Consider the following 24,921-nt stretch of genomic DNA (forward strand, 5'->3'; position numbering starts at 1 on the left):
TTTACCCCTTGGGTGTAGCCCCTCTTCTCCTATGAGGTGTTTGTGGCCCTCTGGGAAGGTGGCAAATTCCATTCTTATCCCTTAATATTGCTGCCCAAGAGGCTGAAAGCAGCCACATATGCAGAAGAGTGGAATTCAAGTATTTGTCTGATGAAATAAGATTCATACCAGTTTAGGTTTTGCAGCAGGAACCAAAGGCTATGGTCACCTGGAGGTTATTTATTTGGCTAGCTGTACAGTCCACTGATCACATTTAAAGATATGTTTGTCTTGCTTTTTTGAGGTGGAGGCCATTTCAGAGAATATTATTTGTCCATTTATGGTGCCATTCTTTCTAACCCCATAAAATACCCAACTTAGAACAGTGTCTAGTACACATAGCAAGTGCTCCCAAATGTTACCTGGTACTTCACAGTTCTTAATCAGTAGCCTACACATCAATCTTCTCTGTTCTAAAGTATGAGAGGTTTAGGGCCTCTTGAAACAGGTCCTAGAGGTCCTGGAGTCACTGAGTAGATCAGAAAAAAATGATGCTGCTTGGGGACTCCAGGTGATATAGATGGTAGAGAGGGAGCTGAGGATGGTAGAAAGGCAGGCCAGCTCTTCCCGGTCCCACACCTTTAGAGGGCCCCACATATTCCTAATGCATGTGCGTGCACACATGCAGGCATACATATTGAAGAACACACAGGCTTCTGTGGCACTCAGGACCCTCCACTTGCATTGGCACTGGCACTGGCACAGCATGACCAGAACGCTAAACAACTACTTTCATGATTAACACTGTTCAGTCCCCAAGTAAGAACTGCTCCACATCATCTTGATCTACTTGCAAAACTGTAGGCAGCTGTGCCCTTATATAGTGAAGGTTGGAAGTGAGGGCTGTGCTGATTATAGTCAGTCAGAAACTGCTTCCTGCTTCCCAATGCAGACAGGAATTGAGTGGTAGAAGCACTTAGCTAACAGAGATATTAATTTACCTGATACGGTCTTCTCGTCATGAATACAATGGATTCTTGTGTGATACATTATTTCCCAGTACTATTTTTTTCTCCTCTTCCTGTTCCATTTTGTGAATCTAGTGGTGTTTGTGAATTAGCATGGCATTCATAAAATTTACACTCCACAGATGAGTAGTATATTGAAATAAGTTCATATTACTTTTGAATGTGTATATATGTTGGTCTAGTTATAATCTTTATATTGGCAACTAAGTGAACACTGACTGCTACATTTACAAATAATTTTTTAAATAAAAATAATGTAAAAAGATGTAGTTAAAATTTCAAAAGTTAAATAAATACATCAACGTTAATTAAAAAGAAAAAGAGGCAGTAAGCCAGGTGACTTGCTGTGACTCCACCACCATTCAGCTGTATGATGTTGGTTGGTGCACTTAGTTTCACTCTTGACAGATGACCTTAGAGATGACAAGATCTCTGTAGTATCAGTTTCCTCATGTGAACTATTTTTTAAGATTTCTCTCCACCTCTATAATTTTATAAGTATGTTCTACAGCATGGGTCATGTCATCTATAAATGTCTACTAGTATGATGCCAAGACATGGCTGAGAGTACCTGAGACACCTCATTTTCCAGGCTTCACTCAGAGCAGCACACAGCTGTGGTGTGAGGAGCGTGTGGCCACAGTGGCAGGTTCCCTGGGCTGCCTTTCTCAGGTGGACACTGCTTTTGTCCTGCAATTCAGGAGGACAAGCCTCTGTGTTGAAGCCTCTGAGGACCCAGTTTCCGAGGCAGGTAGAGCTACGTTTAATTAAAATAGGAGTCCTTTATTAATAAGCATGCTGTGACTACAGGCCATGAAATCACCTTAATATCTACAGACATGGTAGTTGGTGGCAGTTTTGTTTCGTTCAGAATATCTTCCCCAAGAATGGTCTTGCAAATGGGCACAGTGAGTCCTTCATGGCCAAAGGATTGCTTTTAGCCTCCTGTTTTTCCCTGCAGTGCCTATCCCTAATCTTTGTCAGACTGCTTTGGGCCTTTATAAAATGACTTGTGCTGTTTTATAGAGTCAGCCCACCTGTGTCCTAGCTGCTTTGTTCCTGCACCCTCAGCCCTGCCCAGGTGGACAGAGTAAATGTTTCACAACCAGCTGGCTTATATCTACCACTTTTCTGGCTGGGGACAAAGTATCCTACATCTGTACCCAATAATCAGGTAGCAGCTTGGGCCTAAGCAGTGAGAATAAGTGACTATTTTACCCCAGACTGGCCTTGTATATATGGTGTGCACATATGTAGTGTTGGTAGCACGTAACAAATAAGGAGAGAATGGTTAATTCTCTTAAGACTTCCTGAAGCTTTTACAGTCTCTGTGAAGTGATTCTCGGAGATATCAGCCTGTGTATATCAGGGGCTGTTTCTGGGTCAGTCCTAGGGACTTTATTTTAGAGCTGTGCCTCTGCTGTGAGTGACCATGTTCTTTTTGCTTTCAGAGCTGTGACTTGTGGTCCCTAGGGGTGATTATCTACGTGATGTTGTGCGGATACCCTCCTTTTTACTCCAGACACCACAGCCGGACTATCCCAAAGGATATGCGGAGAAAGATCATGACAGGCAGTTTTGAGTTCCCAGAGGAAGAGTGGAGCCAGATCTCAGAGATGGCCAAAGATGTTGTGAGGAAGTGAGTCCCCAGGCCACTGCGGGGGGAGGCCAGGGAGGCCTTAAAAGTGGTGGAACACAAAGGAATGTTGGGTAAAGGAAAGTCATTTGTTTCCCAGGCATACTCCTTCTCATTTTAGCATCACAGAAAATTTTCCCTGGAGCCTGAGATGAGAGTTCTCAGTGTCCACACCTTGGTGAAATTGGAGCTTTGCTCCCTCCTGTTGCACTCCTAGAATTTGTCCTTAGGGTTGAATCCAGGTCCCTTGGTAGCCATTGTATCTGTGAGCATTAATTTAGGACCTTAAATGGTAACCCCCCTGGTGTACCCTTCCTGCACGGAGGTTGGTCATTTGGGACAGACATGATTCCAGGAACTGAACTGGGGTGCTAAAATGACCATGATGCTTTTGGCTTTTCATTCCTTAGCTGCTGTGGGAGTGTGTGATTGGTTGTGCAGGGCCTGGACCCCACCTCCTGCCCTTCCTACTGCTAGTTGGTTGCTCTGGTGTATATTAAGATGGAAAGATTTAGAAGAATTAGGGGTAGTGAATGGATGATGGAGACTTGACATTCAGAGTCCTTTGGAGAAATTAGCTAGAGCACTAAGAAAGAAGTCAGACCTAAATATGAGGTGTCTTTGCTTTTTCTACCCACCTGTGTCAGAGGCTTAGCTGACTGGAGCTTGGATGCTGTTCTGGTATCCTACTGCTTGTTCTTCACTGAGTAACTTTTCCTCTTTTGGTTTCAGTTTCTTCATCTGTAATGCGATAAAGATAAGCATTAAAAGGGCAGTACCTGGGAACTGTCTCCTAACAGTACAGCTGTTTCTGTATGGAGATTACTCTCTTTCAGAAGTGAGCTTGTTCTGTTGGTGTTGGGTATTTATGTATTCAAAAAGGGACTAGTTTCTAAAATATACAGGTGAAAGTTTTTTAGGAGGGTGGAGGCAATGTTTAAATCATCATTTGTCTTCCTATGCTCTTTCCCTGCTGTATTCTCAGTTACTTAACCAAAATATCAGTATCCTCTAATTGGTTCTTTGGAGTTCTGTAGAATGTATTTCCTCTCCCTAGAGCAACATTGATTATCTTCTTTCAGCATTGAGATTCTTTTCTAAATAATCCTTTCTTTAGAATCTGTGTTTGTTCACAATGATCCAAAAGGTTACAGAGAACATGAAAGAGCAAGTAGGCATGTTGTCCTGACTCTGATGTTTGGAATGGGAGGCTATGTATTTGGAAGAAGGTGCTGTAAGAGGCCCAGGGAGTATGCTGGGGTGAGCTAGGAAGTGCATTAGGATAAATGTACAAGATGTAAAGAACTATGGTCAAAAAGCCGATGGTACAGAACAATACATTAGGCTTAGAAGGAAATGCCATCCCCTTCTCAGAGATTAGATTTTTAGCTTTTTGTTGTTGTTTTGTGTGGTTTTTTTTTTTTTTTTTTTTTTTTTTTTTTGCGGTACGCAGGCCTCTCACTGTTGTGGCCTCTCCCGTTGCGGAGCAATAGGCTCCGGACGTGCAGGCTCAGCGGCCATGGCTCACAGGCGCAGCCGCTCCGCGGCATGTGGGATCTTCCCGGACCTGGGCACGAACCCGTGGCCCCTGCATTGGCAGGCGGACTCTCAACCACTGTGCCACCAGGGAAGCCCTAGATTTTTAGCTTTTGAATGTCTTTGGAATAAAGGGTTCATGTCCTGCCAAATGGTGACAAGAGTTTTATCACAAGTAGCAACCTGGATTTTCAGAACCGTATGACCCCTCAATTTTACAGTCACTGTTAGCCAAAAGAGCACTTTGAGTCCCTTTTGGAAATTATAGCCCACTGTCCTAGAAACATTAGTCTGGGGATTCAGTGTCTCAGAAACTGTAAGCCATATGTAAGACTACTTTACTGAACCTAGAACTCAGTCTGAGGTATCACTGGACTAAGCCTTTTCCTACCATTCTTATCTCAATTTATTTAGTATAGAAAGAACTGCGTAAGGACAGAGTGCCCTCACAACTAACGGTTAGGGACGAGAGCCCCACCTCTGTCCTGCAAATAGAAAGCCTAGGCTTGTAAGAGTTGGTGGAAAGTCAGAAGCTGGAGCTGGTTAGAGCCAGACCCAGGAACTTCCCGGCCTCTGGAAGCAACTGCATGGCAGCCCTGTTGGCCTTTTCTCCACAGGCTCTTGAAGGTCAAACCAGAGGAAAGACTTACCATCGAGGGAGTGTTGGATCACCCCTGGCTCAACTCAACTGAGGCCCTGGATAATGTGCTACCCTCTGCTCAACTGATGATGGATAAGGTTTTGAATGATGCTTATTTTGTTGGCCGAAAAGGCTGTGTTGGGAAGGAATGCTGAGGCTTGACTCAATGAGGGGTTAAAGGCAAAACAATGCAGAGCACACAGTCTTTCCCAGAGAAATACCTCTGGTCTTCCAAAGATCAGGATTGGAAATAAAGAGGTTATTTCCGTAAAAGACCAGATCAAGGCCTGGTAAATACACTAAGGGAACACTCAAAGGACTATCCTTCATATTTGTGCTATGGGGTTGGGGGCCCAGAGCAGTATCAGACACCGTTCTTTTGCCCAAGGTGTTTAAACAATACTGGTTGGAAAGACCAATAAACACAAAACAAAGAGGGAACATTTTCAGACATCAGAGCTTTTGCATGCTAAATTTTCTGTGAATGCTATGGAAATTCAGAAAAAGAGAACATCTTTGAAGGGCTGTAATTAGGGAAGGGTTCCCAAAGAGAAGGCAAAAACCATCACAATTATTAACTATTGTGTGGCATTTTTTAACCCCTTTACATGTTTAACCCCTTTACATGTAATGAAGCCTGACTTCATTGATGGGAAGTTGGTAAAATGGGTGTGGCAGACCTGGCTTTGAAAGTAGACAGAGGGGTTTAAGTCTTAGTAGGACATAATTGAGAGGCTATTGTAGATTTTTGAGAAGAAATTTGCCACAGGGAAGGTGTTTAGGGATGGTTAGTCAGACTTGCAGACTTGCCAACCTAATACTTTTACAATAATCTAGAAGCTGAGAAGCTGCTCTAGGAGCAGAGAAGTAGAGATGAATGAATAGGCTCAATATTTTTGAAGACAAATTTCTACAATTTTTGGTGACTGACTAGATATAAGGGGACAGTGGGTGGCATATCTGGTGACACCATTGACAGAGGGAAATCAGGAATGAGGCTGGTTTTGGGTGAAGGGAAGTCTCTTAGGTTTTAGATATTGTTTAAGGTGGTAGATGGATGTGTGGTGTGGAATCAGAATGTGGCTGAGAGGGAAAGGCAGTGACACAGACTTGAGTGTTACTGACTTAGAAGGGATGGAGTTGAAATGTAAGCGAATCAGAAAAAAGAATGCTAAGACCTCCCTTAGTTTAGCTGGAGTATGAGAGAGAAAGGAGAGCTAGAAGGAACAGAGTTTTCTGCTATCTCTGATTTATGTGCAGTTGTCTTCCTGGTTTAAATGTGCCCAGTAGTCCAGAAATGGTTTGTTTGGTCAGTCCAAAATACAAAAGGATTACTTATACCCTCTGGTTGTCAGCAATTGAGTGTTACATTGTGGCTTTCCTCAAGATCTTGAAATGGAGAAATAAGATTGCCTTCTGGAGTTACTTTAAGATTAGTGTATAATGAAGCCAAGTATGGATATGCATAATCTTCTTAATGAGGAGGAGTAGCTCCTGGGCCTATAAGATGGAACTGCAATGTGACAGTGTATTCCTATTTTTAAAGAAATGATGTGGTCAAGATGCAGGCTGGTCAACTTTGGAAGTGTAGAAAAAATGTCCACATATGCAGAAGCTGAATAGTGTCCATCTAAGCTGTGCCTAAGAGATGGAGCCTAAGCTCACAACCTTGAGGTGTTCCCATCTTTTTGGTCGGGCTATCACGGATAAGGAAATAGATTCAAGGGTCTGGGGGTGTGTAGCCAGGGCCAGTTAGTATAGTTCTCTTAAATGAGTTCAAACTCTTCCTGATCTAATTGCACGCTTACCAAGGAACTATTTTTGTAAATTGTCAAATTTTGTTGTTGAAATTCAAACAACACGGAGGTATATAAAATAAAAAGCAAAAGTTCCCTTTCATTACCCTGCCTCAGTCTCACCCCTCAGAGGTGAGGTGACCTATGGCTTGATGTATTCTTCCTGATCTTTTTCTGGGGAGACACACACACACTCACAGAGTTTGTCTTTTTTTTTAAATACAGAAGTGGGATCGTCTCATTCTTACAAAGCCTTTTCTGATTATTTGCCTTCCCTTATTGGTCTGCCCGTAGTAAGAGAACGCACTGGTCATAAAGACAGACTTGAAGAGTGCTAGACCTTATGACAGTTATTTCTCATTGTAAATTAATTGACTGGCTTATAGATCAGTTTGTGAGGGTCTACTATGCTCACCAGGTGAAATGCTTGGGGTTCTGAGCCATCAGGGCTAAGGTGACTGTCTACACCATGGGGGCAGGGAGTAAATGCCAGTCAGGGAGGCTTCTCAGGTGGCAGCCTGCTAGCTTTTCCCCTGATGTACATGTATGACTCTCTTTACACTTGCCCTTGCCAGTGACTATGAGTATGAGCCTTGTTAGTATTTCTTACTTGCATTTCTGTCAGCCCACAGGAAAGAAGGGCTAGCTGTTGGCCTGGTATTCCCTGGGCCCTGCTGATCCATGGGGAAGAGTCCTCTGCCTTATCAAAATTTGTATACTGCCAGCATAAGAATGAAATTGCCACCTTAGTTCTTTGTGATTCTCCTTCCCACTGTCTTAGATTGGCTTTTTAGGTGCCCAGAATGTGAAAAACTGATGGCAGTGTTTGCATTCAGGCGGTGGTTGCAGGAATCCAACAGGCCCATGCAGAACAGTTGGCCAACATGCGAATCCAGGACCTGAAAGTCAGCCTCAAACCCCTGCACTCTGTGAACAACCCCATTCTAAGGAAGAGGAAATTACTCGGGTAACTGAGCTTATTTCTTCAGTTCTCCCTCATGGCTGGTGTGGTTGAGTACAGGGTCCTGAAAGGTCAGCCAGGGGTCTGCCCTTTTTTGTCTCTTAAGAGGGTGGAAAGGATATGTTCTTTAAATAGCATCAGAAGTTGGAGATACTCTATAGTTACTTATTTATCTGAAAAATCTGTTCCTTATGTTTAGCATTAACATCTGTTAAGAGTTGGGTTTTGGGGTCTCACCTTGTTATTACCTCTCTCCCAAACTTCTAAAGCACCAAGCCAAAGGATGGTGTTTATATCCACGACCGTGAGAATGGAGCCGAGGATTCAAATGTTGCCTTGGAAAAGCTCCGAGATGTGATTGCTCAGTGTATTCTCCCCCAGGCTGGTAAAGGTCACACCATTTATGAATGCTCTGTGCGTGTCTGTGTGTGTGCACGTGCACATGACTAAAGGAGTGGTTTAATTTGAAGTTGTCTGTTTCATCTTTGTGTTATAAGAAAATAAGTACATTATATAGTTTGTGCCCACTGAAAAGAATGGACAGTGGGAACTCAGAAATGTGAGGCTCTGGCCCACCTTTGGCTTCCTGTAAAATTTCTAGTTTCGGTATAATTGCCAGCGTCAGACACAGCACGTAATTTTGTATTTTCCTAGTTTGTTAATGAGATTACAGGATAGAGGATGGAAAATGGAAAATGTGAACAGGGTCAGGATTAGGTTGGGAAGGTCAGGAGCGTTGGGAAATACCATATCCAGAGCCCTTAGAGTACAAGGCTGTCATTAACTTGTGAATATAAAGAGACGATCTCCCAAGTTCAGAAGTGGCCCTGGCTGCTACTTGTATCATGGGCAGGGTGGGACTTAAACAGAAGTCCTTTCGAGTGAGAGCTCTCTTTCAGTATGTTCTCTTTCCACCTAATGGGGTATGATGGGCTTTTCTCAGCAGATGAATGAGATGCTTCAAGTAGTAGGCCAGGAAACTGTTGAGTTGACCAGTCTTCCTAGATTCCTTGGCTTTTAAGGGAACTTACTAGTGTGCCTCAGGTAGTCTTCCAAAGTAAGAAATGAGCTTAGGAGAAAGAAGGTAGCCCACTCAGCCTTATTCTCCCTCTCGCTCATGGTCTCTTAAGTTAACCAGGTGCTTTTGCTCAGCAATAGTCTGACATCCTATGGGATGCCTATTTCCCATCCCCCAGTGCTAAGACTCTGGGGGCATCAGGGAATTTGTGTGAGGTGGTCAGAGCAGGAAGAGTTGAGAAACCAGAAGCGGTCTACATCAGTGGTCCCCAACCTTTTTGGCATCAGGGACTGCTTTCGTGGAAGACAATTTTTCCATGGACTGGGGGTGGGGGTGGCGGGGGTGGTTTCAGGATGATTCAAGTGCATTACGTTTATTGTGTGCTTTATTTCTATTATTATTACATTGTAATATATAATGAAATAATTATACAACTCACCATAATGCTGACAGGAGGCAGAGCTCAGGTGGTAATGTGAGCGATGGGGAGTGGCTGTAAATACAGATGAAGCTTCCCTCGCTTGTCCACCGCTCACCTCCTGCTGTGTGGCCCAGTGGTTGGGACCCCTGCTCTACATGTAATGTAGGGACTAGAAGTAATGATAGTCTGGTAAAGCTTGCACCTTTAATCATCACTTCTCAATAAGTTGGACATCATGTCCTTCCATCTCTGACACTAAAATCCCATGATGCTGCAGGAAAATGCAACTTCTTCTTCATCTTTATCAACAGGAGAGAATGAAGATGAAAAGCTGAATGAAGTAGTTCAGGAAGCTTGGAAGTATAACCGGGAATGCAAACTCCTAAGAGATACTCTGCAAAGCTTCAGCTGGAATGGTAGGAGTCTTAATTATGCCTTTCCCCAGGAATGCAAAGAAGTAATTGTGTTTAGAATATGTAGGATCTCTGGGGGCTGAGTTGGGACTGTTTTCAGGTAAAGTAGGGCTGGCGAGTGAGTGGAATACTGTGGGACAGGGGGTTAGCCCTACAGTAACTGCCCAGGCGTATCTGGACATCTGGCCCTTTCGCTTGTTTTCCAGAGTTCAGATGAATTATGTGTCGCAGATTCATTGCTGCAGAGCCCCCGTCACATACCACTTGGGCAAAAAAACAGTCAGATCTCAGAACTCCTTCCAGATACCTGAACTGTTCACTGGGTCATTAAGGAGCAGTATACTCTGAAGGGGAGAAAGAGGGCAAAGTACCACAGAGTCCGCCCTGCTGATCTGCTTAGCTTAGAGAAGACCTGTTTCACTGAAGAGTAGAGAGTGCCAAATCTGCTGCTCTTTGAATTTTTTTCCCCACAGGCAAACAAGGTACAGGTGTGTTTTTTGAGCTGCTTTTGTATTGTCTTTCTACTTTAGCAGACTAAACTAGACTTAAGGTCTAGGATGCTCAGGGAAGGAAGCAAACTCATTGCCTAGCTTGATTCTTGGACATGAGAAATCCAAGGTGCTAGCCTGGCCATTCCCATACTTGGAGGAGATTAGCTTCCCTAGGATTTTTTTTATTTTTTAAGATTTTGAAATATCAATACAGAAAAGTGATCACATTTGAGGTATGCACGTCCGATGAATTTTCACAAAGTGAACACTCCCATGTAACAAGCACCTAGAACATGTAGTGGAGCATGTGCCCTCTTTTAACTGCTACCTCCCTCCTCACAAGGGTAATTATGATCCCAGTTTCTAGCAGTGTATATTAGTTTTGCCTGGTTTTATATTTTATGTAAGTGGAGTCAGAGAAGTCTGTGTTCTTTTGTGTCTGGCTTCTTTTAGTCAAGATTATATTTGTGAGATTCAACCATATTGTTGTGTGTAGCAGCAATTCATTCTCATATATATGTATGTAAATATATATATATTCTCTCTATATATATTTTTCTCCATATATATATACACATATATTTTTTGTATTTATATTTATTCATTCTGCTGTTGAACGGACATATGGGTTGTTTCCAGGTTTTGGTAATTAAGGAAAGCACTGCTATAAACACTCTTGTGTACATCTTTTATGAATATTTTAATGAACTCATTTCTCTTATGTATCTAGGATTGGAGTTGCTGGTTCATGGGGATATTCATCTGTTTAGCTTCTGTAGGTACTGCCACCAGTTTTCCAAAGTGGTTGTACCACTTTACACTTCCACTAGCAGTGTTTGAGGGTTCTAGTTATTCTATATCCACACCAACCCTTGCTATTGTCTTTTTCATTTTAGTCATTCTGATTAATAAGTACTACTGGTATTGCGTGTCATTTTACTTTGCCTTTCCCTGATGACTATGAGCTTAAGCACGTTTTAATGTTTATTGGCCATTTAGATTTTGTTAAGTGCCTATTCTTTTGCCCATTTTTCTGTTGAGTTGTATCTCTCTTATAGATGTGTAGGAGTTCTTTATACAGTCCGGATATGAGTTCTGTTGTCGACATACATATCACAAAGAACTTCTCCCTCTTTGTGGTTTCTTGCTGTGCTGTTGTACTGAACATTGGATTTTTACGGCCAGGTTAATAAGCTGCTCAGTTCTACTTGAAAAATGGGGGAGTTGAACTGCTTTTGATCAGTGTTGGTGATGGTTCCTCCATGGTGAGGGTGAATTTGACACTGGTGAGATGTACCTTATTGGGTCCCTGTCAAGAATCTTATCACCTCCCAGTTTGGAGACTGACCTTTTTCTTTTTTGGGTTTCAGGTCGTGGATTCACAGATAAAGTAGATCGACTAAAACTGGCAGAAATTGTGAAGCAAGTGATAGAAGAGCAAACCACATCCCACGAATCCCAATAATGACAGCTTCAGACTTTGTTTTTTAACAAGTTGAAAATTTATTCATTAATGTATAAAGTAATTTGTATGTAAATTAATAAATCATAATTTCATTTCCACATTGCTTAAAGATGCTGTATAAATTTAGATACAGGATTTACTAATAGTATAGTTCATTTGTTTTTAAGAAAAGCTCAGTTCCTAATATATTATTACTTTAGGATTGTTTAGTCATATATGGTAAAGCTGACAGATGGTATTGTCAAGCAAGATTGTTTTATTTGTAATAAAGTATACAAAAACCATTTGCCAGTGGTAGGCAAAGGACCAACTATACTGACCTTAGTAAACAGTTGAATCAAGTACTGTGGAATCTGGTTTCAATTGCCCTGTGTATTTTACTTTCTGCACTATCAGTGGATTAGCTCTGGTGCCAAGAAATTTTTGTGGATCCATGTTGCAGACTGCTTGCCTGTTACAGGGTGCCACCTCCCATGATGGAAGAGGCAGGGAGTTGAGCCCTCATTTCTCTTATCCCTAATTCCCTAGAGAAGAGTGGTAATACTCCTTTTTTGTCATATTTTTTTTAAAAGGTATTGGTGTATTTCTTAAATCTAATGGGATTCTCTATTGAGTTTATTCTTTTCATGTTTAACCAGAGCTTCAGCCCTCCCACCTCCTTTGAGATCCTACTTTGTCCTCTCCCTTTCCTGCAGCCCTCACCAGCTCCATTGCTTCTTATCTCCTTTCCCTGTTCTTCTGGCCCCTTTTATGGGATGATTTTTCTGAGAAAGTTACATATCATAAAAACTGGACTATTGGGTTAGCATCTAAAGATGGTCCAAGTTTTTTCTCTTAAAGCTACCCTTTTTCTCTAACATTTCTGCCTGGGTTTCATGGTGGCATCCCCTGGGATGCATGTATTTTATTTATCACCCTTCATTTTCAGGAAGCATGGTTCTGGCCCAGAGATCAGATACTGGAATAGAAAACAAGGCTGGGTGCTTTTCTACTTTGCTGTTGTACATATCGGCATCCATAACACACCATTTTTATTTATTTTTTTAGCAGTTCTTGATTGGTGGTTCTGTGTTGGTAAATGGGAGAGCTAATAGGCCAACTCCAATTCACAGAGGAGAAGAAAAGGGTCAGTAGGCTCAGTTATTCAGTTTCATCCCATCAAATTCTCTTCAATCAAAATCAACCCCCCAGAGCTCACTTATTTTCTAACTCTTCCACTTTGCTGAGTATGTCTTCAGGGTGACATTTGCTTAGTATGTCCCATATGTGTGTGAATGACTGTAGGAATATATGATAAAAACATTAAGTATCTCTTAGAAATTACCTTACACATTGGTTCCCTTTTACTTTGGAGAGTTTTAAATTCAAGGCATTTTTTGAGGTAAGGCTCACTAATCTTCGGTGATTGATAACTGCTACAAATGGATAACCTGTAAGGAGAATTCAATACTTTTTTTTTTTTTTTTTTTTTTTGCGGTACGCGGGCCTCTCACTGTTGTGGCCTCTCCCGTTGCCGGAGCACAGGCTCCGGACGTGCAGGCTCAGAGGCCATGGCTCACGGGCCCAGCCGCTCCGCGGCATGTGGGATCTTCCTGGACCGGGGCACGAACCCGCGTCCCCTGCATCGGCAGGCGGACTCTCAATCACTGCACCACAAGGGAAGCCCGAGAATTCAATACTTTTAAACATGGCAAAATCTAACAGGCAGCAGAGAAAAACAAAATGTTTTCTTATTTACTAACCACAAAACTTAGCTGAGAGTTGAATTAAGGGTTGAATAATTCTGTTTTTTCAGTGAAATGCAGTCTTACAAATCAAAATCACTTCTTACAATCAGGAAAAACTCTGCACTTGTTTCTGGAACAACTGAATACCTGTTATTTTTCTTATCTTAGGGTAGAGGTTCAGTGTTCACTTGGGAGAGGAAGGCAGTAATTAACTTTGTTACTCTTTTTCTTCAGAGGAATCTTCTAGCATGCCCAGTCTACCATTAACTTCTCAAATTTGTTATCTGGGTGTCTTCTAGAGGCTCAAGATGATTTCCTTCCCTGTGTGGTGAATTTTAGGCATGATCTAAAAGGGTATCCAAAAGATTCTTCCTTTTACTCTGAGCAGCAGTTGCCCGTGTTTCTTTAGTTTGAATTAAACTGGCCGCGAAAATGAGTGCTGTATCCAGACAGGTCCATGCTGAAAGTTTGTGAATACCCTGGAGGATGCTCTAGCTGTTGTAACTCAAAAGTGGGTCCTATCCTACAGAGAGCTCCTTGACAAAACAACAGCTTCCAAAAGACTCAGCAATGTTTGGTCTTTAAAGTGGAGTTTTGTTTATGGAATTTGTTTGTAGGCCAGTAGCAAATTCTGCTTTAACTTTACCAGTCAGGTTTACTAATAAAACATTCACATGTACTGGAAGTGAAACAAAATCATCCTTGTCTCTTTTGGCCTGTCTGTCTAATGCCTGTACCTGCAGGAAGTTCACACTGTAAGAACAGTTCTCATAGGCAGGAGGTTAGAGTCTTCAGTTTTCCTACATGATTTGCTAACCCTCTGCTTACTATAAAACCATTACTCAAATACCTTTAGACTTTACCATAGTTATTAATCTGCTTGATGCGAAACAACTTTTGTATTTTTCTGGCTAACATATTGTATAAGCTATAGGAGAACACCTGTGAGAAATTTATTGTCTGAAACATATGATAGGAGGAACTGCTTTTTAAAAAGTTTTGTTTTTGTATTCATTTGAGATAGAACAAGTTGAAGGAATTATTGGTTGAAGAAGTCAAATGATTTAAATCAGATCTTTTGTGTGAATGCTTGCGTGCGTGTGTATTTATTGAAGAAAATGTGTCTCAATTTGAGAACTGGAAAATTGGATATTTGATTTTAATTATATTTTTATTTATTTAAAAAAGTAGAAGTGGTCTTTCATTATTGATTTTTTTGTCCCACAGAATGACTTAAATTTTCCCTGCCTGTTTGGTTAAGACACAGGGGAACATCTTAAATCTGTGATAATTTCCAAGTTACATAATTTTAAGAGGCTTTCCTCTTATACAGAACACAAGGAGAAAAGAAATCCAGCTGGAAATCATTTCACCATTTTTGCTGTAAATTTTTTAATATGTTTGTGATATGATAGTATTAATTTTCTTGCTAGATGTGGATGATTAATTTTTTCATCTGTATTAGGAATTAAATATTATTAATTGGGGTTAATGAGTTGATCTACTCTCATGCTTATATCTGAGCTCTTGTAGTACTATTCCATTCTCTTTTGAATTATATAAGGCATTTCTCCATTTTTGTGTGGTACTTATAGCCATAACCCTTATTTTGAAGGTTTTATATTGTAGATATTTGACTTAATATAAAATTATTTTTATGCAAGATAAAAGATGTAGAGTCTTTAGTTCATCTTATGATGCAAAGGAGAATAACTGGGCAAGGAATGTGGTTAAATAGGGCTTTTTTCCTTTTAAATTTATACTGCTAAATACACCAGGAGATCAACATCAAAATCAAATCCAAGGACTTCCATAGACATTACAGTTCAATTTTAGTTACGAAAGCAAAGAAGTCTTTAAAAAGCTCTTATACAGTCCATTTTTATTTTCTTGATGAAATGGTAACTAGATACCTGGTTAATCAGAGTTTAGTTTTATTCCAGACTTTGTTTTTATGTTGGGAGGAACTGAACTTTGATCTTAGTCACTTGTAAGTCTCCGTAGTGAAACTGAACTCCTTTCATTTAACACTTAGTACGTTTGTGCATTAGGAAAACTTATTAGAGGAAAATTATGTTTATATGCAGACACAAAGTGGCTAAACTCATCTGTTATGAACAAAAGTTAATGAGGGAGAATTTGTGCATCCACATACAAGTTTTCTTGAATTAAAGGAGAAAAACCAGACCCTGACAAAGGAGGGCTGGACTGAAAAACAGTACCCTCAATACTACAGAAATGAGGAAAAGAGGTAATGGGCAACAGAGAGCTTCGTCCTGCTCTGAGATCCCGAAGAATCCCCATCCCCTCCCCCCTGACCTCCTGCCAGAATGTTGGGTTTCAAAGAATGCGCAGATTAACGGATATCAGGAGTAGCGTGGCCCTGGGCTGAGGATAAGGATAATTTACCTGAGTAACAGTCCTGGCTGAATCATTACAGGCCTTCTACTTGGTATATCTCTGTGTAAGCGTAAAGGGAACTTAGCCAAGGAGCATTAAAACCATTGCTGTTGGAAGGAAGTCATATAGTAAGGAAACCACTGAAGGCCAAGAGAGAAAAGCAAGAACAGAAACACAGCCCCAAGGTCTGTAAGACTCAGAGTTGGGCAGTGCCCACCCATAAGGGAGCCAGCATAGATCTGAAGTGAATACCTGTGACGGAGGGTCTGCGTGTCAGGGAAAGCTGCTGCTGCTGGACATAGGCCCTGCATCATCAACTGATTTAACATGGCAGCGTCTGTGACACACTCTGCCTCTATACTGCCTTCTCTACGGAAAAACCAAGTGGCCTTGAAGGAGGGTAAGATGAAGTTTCAGACTTGGGCTCAGCAGAAGAGGGATTTGAGGCTGGGGCCAGTGCCAGGATCTTCATGTTTCAGTTTGAGGATTGTGTTGCTGTTGGTGATTTCTCTGCCAAGCTTGTACTGTGACCTGGGATCAGTATATTACTCTTCCTATGAAACAGTCACCCCCAAGAGTCTGACAGTGGAAGGAAGGGAAGACCAAGTGGGAAAGCTCTCCTATGTGCTATTTATGCAGGGCCAGAAACAGCTGATTCACCTGAAGGTGAAGAGAGACTATTTTGTGAATAACTTTCCAGTCTTCAGCTACCACAATGGCATCCTGGGGCAAGAAATGCCTTTGATCTCACATGACTGTCATTATGAAGGCTACATAGAAGGAGTCCCAGGTTCTTTTGTTTCTGTCAACACCTGTTCAGGCCTCAGAGGCGTCCTGATTAAGGAGGCAAAATCCTATGGCATTGAGCCCATTCACTCTTCAAAACGGTTTGAACATGTGTTGTACACCATGGCCCGTGAAGCTCCAGTCTCCTGTAGTGTCACTTCCAATGACAGCCAAGTGGCATTCACCAGCCGGCAACAAGAGAGCAGCAAGCCTCGCAGTCGGCAGGTGCCATCCTACTTGTGGTCACATACCAAATACGTGGAGATGTTTGTCGTGGTCGACAACCAGCGGTTCCAAATGTGGGGCAATGACATCAATGAGACAGTCCAGAGAGTAATGGACATCATTGCTCTGGCCAACAGCTTCACTAGGGGAATAAACACAGAGGTGGTGCTGGCTGGAATGGAGATTTGGACCGAGGGGGACCTCATACAGGTCCCAGTGGACCTGCAAGTTGCACTCAGGAATTTCAATAGCTGGAGACAAGAGAGGCTCTTCCATCGTGTGAAGCATGATGTTGCCCACATGATCGTTGGACACCATCCTAAAGAGGATACGGGGCAGGCATTTCTCAGTGGTGCCTGTTCAAGTGATTTTGCAGCAGCCATTGAATCCTTCCACCATGAGGATGTCCTCCTGTTTGCAGCGCTCATGGTCCATGAGCTTGGGCACAACTTGGGTATTCCGCATGACCATTCGGCCTGCGTTTGTAAAGATAAACCCTTTGGCCTCATGCGTGAAAATATCACTAAAGAAAGTGGCTTCAGCAACTGCAGCTCTGACTTCTTCTACCAGTTCCTCTGGGAACACAAAGGGGCCTGCCTATTTAACAAGCCTGGGCCCAAAGGCCGCGTACGGAGGGATTCCCGCTGTGGAAATGGTGTTGTAGAAGAGGATGAGCAGTGTGACTGTGGTTCTGACTGTGACAATCACCCATGCTGTGACCAAACATGTAGGCTGAAGGAGAATGCAGAGTGTAGTGATGGACTCTGCTGCGTTAAATGCCAACTGAAATATAAGGGATTCATGTGCCGTCCTGCTTTGGGGGAGTGTGACCTCCCAGAGTATTGTGATGGTTCCTCTGGAGAATGCCCCATAGACAGCTATAAGATAGATGGTACAATGTGTGATAGAATTCACTATTGTGCTGGAGGTCGCTGTAAGAACCCTGATAATCAGTGCATGGATATATATGGGTTCTCTGCAAGGTCTGCCCCAGAAAACTGTTACATTTCAATGAACAGAAGAGGGGACCGGTTTGGAAACTGTGGTATTACCAACTCACCTAGGTTAAGATATTTGAAGTGTGTAGATGATAATATATTTTGTGGGAAACTTATATGTACAAATGTTAGACAGGTACCACAAATCAAACCAAATCATACACTGATCCAGGTCGCTCATGAAGATGACTGGTGCTGGAGCATAGATGCCTATAACACTACTGATATCCCTGATGATGGAGATGTACACACTGGCACTCTTTGTGCTCCAAACAAAGTCTGTGTAAATTACTCTTGTACTGATTATGCTGTGCTCAAGTATGACTGCAAACCAGAAGAAATGTGTAATGGTAACGGAGTTTGCAACAATTTTAGGCACTGCCATTGTGAGGCTGGCTATGCTCCCCCTGACTGCAGAGGTCCAGGAGATGGTGGTAGTGTAGACAGTGGTCCACCTGGCAAACCAACTGAAATTCAAAGTGTAGGTGTAGGTGGCGGTTCTTTTCAACGTAGCATTGAGTTTAGAAATGTTGGCAAGCTAATTTTCATACTCCCTTCATTTCTTTTAATATTGTTGTTAGTTTTAATATTTTACATTACCCTCAGGGCTGTAAATGAGTCAGTAGAGACCCTAGGGCGTACCTTGGAGGAAAGTTCAGAGGAAACCACTAGTAAGGGATTCTTAACGGAGTTTCTACCAGTGGGGCTACAGGAGGAGGAGTCAGAAGAGAAGGACCAAGAAGAGGAGGCCCCCCCACCGGAGGAGGCCCCCTTGCCGCCGCTGGAGGCTCCCCCGCCGCTGGAGGCAATGCTGCTGCTGCTGGAGGCCCCACCACCAGGAGAGCTAGAACCATAAGAGGTAGCAGGTGAAGGAAAAGGATAACCAAAGGCAGAAGTGTATTGGTGGAAGAATCCAAAAATATCGAATATCTCAAGCACTGAGTGGGAAAGAGGGGCTCAGAGAAGCAAAGGTGAAGTGAGAATTGATGGCTCCTGTAGCTCTGAACAGGATATATAGTCTACAGAAACATACTAACATGGGAACAGAGACGTCCCTGCTTTCAGTATTCATTTTAGTAATTTGGTTATATGTTCATATATGAACTCATAAAATATTCTATATTTTTGCTTTTTTCCCATTTCATGAAACAATTTTATTTAAGCTCTTCTCATGAATCATACCTATCAATATCATCATTCATTTGGGCCAATTTCTGATCTGAAATTACTTTTCAGGGCCTACCATCTTCCATCTACATTGTTTGATACATTATCTCTACCTATGACTATCACAGGGTCATTAATCCCACTCATAACACATTATCTTAAAAATGTTATCTGTTGAGTAATCTAATTTGCCCCAAAAGTTGCTATTCACGAATAAAAGGTAATTTAAAATAAATAAAAAGCTATTTTAAGATGAAGCATCGCTTCAGACTCCATACAGCCTAGTCCTTGAGGCTTCTTTATTTTGGGGCTCTCTTGGAAGGGGCTACATCTGATCCAGGGTTGTCCGATCACCCTGGGTCTGGGTGCATGGGGGAAGGGGAGCAACTTAGGCAAGAGACAACCTTGTCTAGTGCGGAGTTAAATTGAAAGTATTAATTGTTCCTTCTTTTCTGTTTTTCGACTTTACTTATTATATTTATTTCTCATTTCCTTTTTAAGTTAACATATTGTTGACTGACAGTCCAAAGGAACAGAGCTTTGGAGGGTAGTCAATTGTCTGTAAAGAGAGCACAAAGCACATACAATAAAACATGCATTCTGTGCAAGACACTGTGCTACTTTACATTTGTTGTCTTAATTTAATCCTCCCATCCACCCTATGAGACCTCCATCTTGTACATGAAGAAACAGAGACCAAAGATTTTTGCTCTAGAGTTGATAAGGGGTGGAACCTGCATACGGCCCCACGTATGACTGAATCTACATTCGCCACTGCCTCGTGAGCCTGTTCCTTTAGTAAAAAAAAAGTGAGCAGGAAGACAACTGTCCTTAATTGCCCAGGTGATTAGTGATGTTGAACACCTTTTCATGGACCTGCTGGCCATCTTTATGTCTTCTTTGGAAAAATGCCTATTCAGATTCTCTGTCCATTTTTAAATTGGACTTTTTTCTTTTTGATATTGAGTTGTATAAGTTCTTTTTATATTTGGATATTAACCCCATATCAGATATATGATTTGCAAATATTTTTTCCCATTCGATAGGTTGACTTCATTTTGTTGATGATTTCCTTTGCTGTGCAGAAAGAAGCCTTTTAGTTTGATGTAGTTCCACTGTTTTTTCTTTCCTTTTTTAATATTTATTTATTTATTTGGCTGCTCCGTGTCTTAGTTGCAGCATGCAGGATGTTCATTGCCACGTGAGGGATCTTCCTTGAGGCATGCAGGATCTTTAGTTGCAGCACACAGGTTTTTAGTTGCGGCATGTAGGATCTAGTTCCCTGACCAGGGATTGAACCTAGGCCCCCTGCATTAGGAGCATGGAGTCTTAACCACTGGATCACCAGGGAAGTCCCTAGTTCCACTTGTTTTTGCATTTGTTGCCTTGGCTTTTGGTGTCAAATCCAAAAAGCCATTGTCAAGGCCAGTGTCAAGGAGCTTACTGCCTATGTTTTTTTCCTAGGAGTTTTATGGTTTCAGATCTTATTTTCACATCTTTAACCCATTTTGAGTTAATTTTTGTATATGGTATAAGATAGTGATGCACTTTCATTTTATGCATATGGTTGTTCAGTTTTCCCCCTTATTGAAGAGACTGTTCTTTCCTCATTGTATATTCTTGGCTTCTTTGTTGTAAATTAATTGACTATATATGTATGAGTTTATTTCTGAGCTTTCTATTCTGTTCCATTGATCTATGTGTCTGTTTTTATGCCAATACCATAGTGTTTTGATTACTATAGCTTTGTAATATAGTTTGAAATCAGGAAGCATTATGCTTCCAGCTTTGTTCTTTTTTATCAAGACTGCTTTGGCTATCTGGGGTCTTTCATAGTTCCAAAAAATTTTTAGGATTATTTGTTCTATTTATGTGGTAAATGTCATTGGAATTTTGATAGTGATTGCACTGAGCCTACAGATTGCTTTGGGTATTATGGAAATTTTTTTTTTTTTTTTTTTGCGGTACGTGGGCCTTTCACCATTGTGGCCTCTCCCGCTGTGGAGCACAGGCTCCAGACACGCAGGCCCAGCGGCCATAGCTCACGGGCCCAGCCGCTCCACGGCATGTGGGATCCTCACGGACCGGGGCACAAACCCGTGTCCCCTGCATCGGCAGGCGGACTCTCAACCACTGCGCCACCAGGGAAGCCCTATTATGGACATTTTAACAATAATAATTCTTCCAACTCATAAACACAGAATATTTTTCTATTATTTGCATCTTCTTCCATTTCCTTCATCAATGTCTTATAGTTTTCAGTGTATAGGTCATTCACCTCCTTGGTTAAGTTCATTCCAAGTATTTTATTCTTTTTGATGCAATTATAAATGGGATTGTTTTCTTAATTTCTCCTATGATAGTTTGTTATTAGTGTATAGAAACACAACTAATTTTTGTATATTGATTTTGCATCCTACAACTTTACTGAATTCATTTATTAGTTCTAACAGTATTTTGATTGAGTCCTTAGGGCTTTTTATATATAACATGTCATCTGCAAGTAGTGACAGTTTTACTTCTTCCTTATTTATTTATTTATTTTTTTCCGTACGTGGGCCTCCCACTGCTGTGGCCTCTCCTGTTGCGGAGCACGGGCTCCGGACGTGCAGGCTCAGCAGCCATGGCTCACAGGCCCAGCCGCCCCGCGGCATGAGGGATCCCTCCAGACCGGGGCACAAACCCACATCCCCCGCATCAGCAGGCAGACTCCCAACCACTGCGCCACCAGGGAAGCCCACTTCTTCCTTTTTGATTTGGATGCTTTTATTCCTTTTTCTTGCCTAACTGCTCTGCCTATGACTTTTAATACTATGTTGAATAAAAGTGGTGAAAGTGGGCATCCTTGTGCTGTTACTGATCTTAGAGGAAAAGCTTTCAGCTTTTTCACCACTGAGCATAATGTTAGCAAGGGGTTCAAATTTCATTCTTTTTTTTTTTTTTTTTTTTGTATGCGGGCCTCTCACTGTTGTGGCCTCTCCCGCTGTGGAGCACAGGCTCCGAACGCGCAGGCCCAGCGGCCATGGCTCACAGGCCCAGCCGCTCCGCGGCATGTGGGATCTTCCCGGACCGGGGCACGAACCCTTGTCTCCTGCATCGGCAGGCGGACTCTCAACCACTGCGCCACCAGGGAAGCCCAAATTTCATTCTTGAGTAGAATTCATCATTTGGGGTGGGTGTGGACCAAAATCTCACTGAAGTGTTCTCTTAAAAAAAACAAAACAAAAAACAAAGGCAATCTTTCTCCACCAATGAAAATGCTGAGCAACTTTAAAATAATTTTTCACCTGCTTCTATACATAAAGCTGTCAAAATATTTAAGCTCCATTATTACACAACCTAAATGTACAACGTTAGATGAATGGATAAAGAAGATGTGGTACACATATACAATGGAATATTACTCAGCTGTAAAAAGGAACGAAATTGGGTCATTTGCAGAGATGTGGATGGACCTAGAGTCTGTCATACAGAGTGAAGTAAGGCAGAAAGAGAAAAACAAATATTGTAAATTAATGCATATATGTGGAATCTCGAAAAATGGTACAGATGAACCTATCTGTAGGTCAGGAATAGAGTTGCAGATGTAGACAATGGACGTGTGGACACAGGGGGTAAGGCGAGGGTGGGACGAATCAGGAAATTAGGTTTTACATAAATACACTACCATGTGTAAAATAGATAGCTAGTGGGAACATGCTGTATAGCACAGGGAGCTCAGCTTGGTGAGCTGTGACGACCTAGATGGGTGGGATGGCAGAGTGGGAGGGAGGTGCAAGAGGGAAGGGATATAGGTATACATATAGCTGATTCACTTCACTGTACAGCAGAAACTAACACAACATTGTAAAGCAATTTTACTCCAATTAAAAAAAAAAGGCTATCTTCCTCCAGCAACAAAAATGATGAACAACTTTAAAATAATTTTTCACCTGCTTCTATACATAAAGCTGTCAAAATATTTAAGCTCCGTTATCACACTCCATAATACATGTCATGGCTCCAGGTGATTACTCGGGAATGAGGAGATGAATCTTTCGTAACCCTCCCCCCAGAAATATGCACACTCCACCACCTTATGTTCTGTTATGGAAAATTCTTCTAATTCCAGATGCTGATTGGTGGGGGGAGCTAAATACTTTGACTATGACCTTACCTATGAGATAGATTTTGTGTCTTTGAAACCTGTAGCATAATGAACTATAATTACACACATTTCAAATTCTCAGTAGTTTTTGCTTAATCAGAATCAAAGGCAAAATCTGCATTTACTTGTGGGAGAACCTTTCGGTGAAATTTTAAGATAAAACTCAAGGCCTATTCCTCACTAGAGTGGTTGAGACATGATTTATATACAGCTCGACTAAACTTAAAGATGAGCTGTCTTCAGTGTAGGCAAAATTACATCCTTATGGAGCTCATTGTAATGTTGATCACTGAGAAGGAAGGATTTTGTTGAGAGAAAAGTTGGAAGTTGGGGACCTAGGGTTTGTTTAAGAGGGTCCAGGTAAAGGACCGAGGCACAAGAGGCTGGAAGGTACTGCCCTCTGGAAGACTGCTGCCTCTTGAGTTTTGATGCATTGATGTCACACATCCATTATCTCCTGTTTTCTGAATTGTAATCCCTGTTATTTTCAGAAAGCCCAGACCCAAATACTTTTTAAAAATGGGATCCTATCCTACATGCTCCATTTATTTTGGACTCCCTCCCTTTAAGAAGATGCTATCTTAATTTATTTCATGATCATCTCCTTTTACCCCCTTCACTGGCTGCAGCTCTCCTCACTTTGTTCTTGAAAGTCACTGCTAACTTAGTGTACAACTTTCCATATCCTTTTCCATAGTCATGTAAGTATACATATATAGAGTATATATATATATATATATATATATATATATATATATATATATATAGTGTGTGTTTTAGGGGTAATCTTTTAAAACTGAGTTCACATTATTTTTTTTTTTTTTTTTTTTTTTTTTTTGCAGTACGCGGGCCTCTCACTTCTGTGGCCTCTCCCGTTGCGGAGCACAGGCTCCGGACGCGCAGGCTCAGTGGCCATGGCTCACGGGCACAGCCGCTCCGCGGTACGTGGGATCCTCCCGGACCGGGGCACGATCCCGTGTCCCCTGCACTGGCAGGCGGACTCTCAACCACTGCGCCACCAGGGAAGCCCCACATTATTTATATTCCTTTGAATCTTGCTTTTCTCTGCATAGTGGCAAGCTCAGCAAGTCATCCTATATTTCGAAATAATTTCTTTTCACGACTGCATAGTATTCCATGGTATTTTGTTAAGTATCTTCTACAGTTAATTCAACCATTTTCAATAGTTGGCCATGAATTTTGTTTCCATGGTTTTGTTTTTAGCCTCTACAAATAATACTGCCAACAAAATACTTCCAAATACACAAATCTGAATATAGTACATCTAGGATTTTCTTCTGGGCCCTATTCTCCAACTGTGCTATCTTCCTGTTATTCCTTTCTCTTCTCCACCACTCCTCTTGGCAGAATTCTACTCTCAGGATGACTGACAGACATGTTCAGGAAACTCAGACCAGGTGAGAAGCACCTCCCAGTATCATGCTTCAAGCAATCCTGTTACCTTGAGTTAACTCAAGCTTTGGCTGCTTGTGTTGTGCTGGTTCTGAGAGGCAGTAACTCCACAGCTAGAATTCATTATTGTTAGCAGGGGATAAGGCCGAGGTGATTTATGGCAGCCTGCCCCTCTCCTTTAAGGCCTTGCAGAGGTAGTTTCAGAGGACATCTCTCTATGAAAAAAAAATTAACAAATTTTCCCAGACACCTCATTAAGGGTTTAGGAATAGTACGTTGGGCTTTGGGGACTTCTGCTCCTTCAACGCACTCACTAAAATGGAATCTAAACTTCTAATCCAGGCATACCACTTCCTATACCACTGGCCAACTCTAGGGCTATTTTGAGAGGTTGGCTAAATCATTTGGGTTTTGAAGTCATAGTGATTTAGGTTTGAATCTCTACTCATCTTTCTTAGCAGTGAGTTTGGATAACTTAATTTTACCCTATGAACATCAGTTTTTTTCAACCATAAAACTGGATAAATCATAAATACCCTGCAGTGTTATCGTGTGGATTACTAATATGTAAAACTTTTAGACTTCTGCTCAGAACAAAATAAAGTCAATAAATATTTGTCCAGGTTACTATTGTTTTCCTTTGTTGCATATCATATTAACAAATTAGGTCTTTA

At 41.7% G+C, this 24,921-nt stretch overlaps 3 protein-coding genes across 6 annotated transcripts in view; 2 read left to right on the forward strand and 1 right to left on the reverse strand.

Annotated features, from left to right (window-relative positions):
* The window catches only part of MAPKAPK5 (MAPK activated protein kinase 5), a 40,456-nt gene extending 25,715 nt beyond the window's left edge, over positions 1-14,741 (forward strand). For 3 of the 4 annotated variants that reach the window (XM_079942597.1, XM_079942596.1, XM_079942594.1), the window contains 6 exons: positions 2,459-2,646; positions 4,797-4,917; positions 7,452-7,582; positions 7,846-7,967; positions 9,327-9,431; positions 11,290-14,741. In XM_079942597.1, coding sequence (XP_079798723.1) covers positions 2,459-2,646; positions 4,797-4,917; positions 7,452-7,582; positions 7,846-7,967; positions 9,327-9,431; positions 11,290-11,384 — 762 coding nt within the window. In that variant the 3' untranslated portion in view covers positions 11,385-14,741. The remainder of the gene's footprint in view (positions 1-2,458; positions 2,647-4,796; positions 4,918-7,451; positions 7,583-7,845; positions 7,968-9,326; positions 9,432-11,289) is intronic. The other variant, XM_079942595.1, reaches the window with a different exon arrangement.
* The window catches only part of TMEM116 (transmembrane protein 116), a 135,857-nt gene that overhangs the window by 5,114 nt on the left and 105,822 nt on the right, over positions 1-24,921 (reverse strand). Inside the window, exon 11 of the mRNA XM_079942599.1 lies at positions 3,282-3,384. Coding sequence (XP_079798725.1) covers positions 3,295-3,384 — 90 coding nt within the window. The 3' untranslated portion in view covers positions 3,282-3,294. The remainder of the gene's footprint in view (positions 1-3,281; positions 3,385-24,921) is intronic.
* LOC307197164 (disintegrin and metalloproteinase domain-containing protein 1a-like) lies at positions 14,842-18,729 on the forward strand. Its single transcript, XM_079942879.1, has one exon. It carries the CDS (start codon positions 15,839-15,841, stop codon positions 18,374-18,376), a length of 2,538 nt encoding a protein of 845 aa, XP_079799005.1. The 5' UTR covers positions 14,842-15,838; the 3' UTR covers positions 18,377-18,729.

This window comes from Stenella coeruleoalba (genome assembly GCF_951394435.1).
Source record: "Stenella coeruleoalba genome assembly, chromosome: 14".
Lineage (NCBI taxonomy): Eukaryota > Metazoa > Chordata > Mammalia > Artiodactyla > Delphinidae > Stenella > Stenella coeruleoalba.

Coding starts and splice junctions, on each gene's coding strand:
- LOC307197164 (XM_079942879.1), top strand. CDS start 15,839: ATGGCAGCGTCTGTGACACACTCTGCCTCTATACTGCCTTCTCTACGG.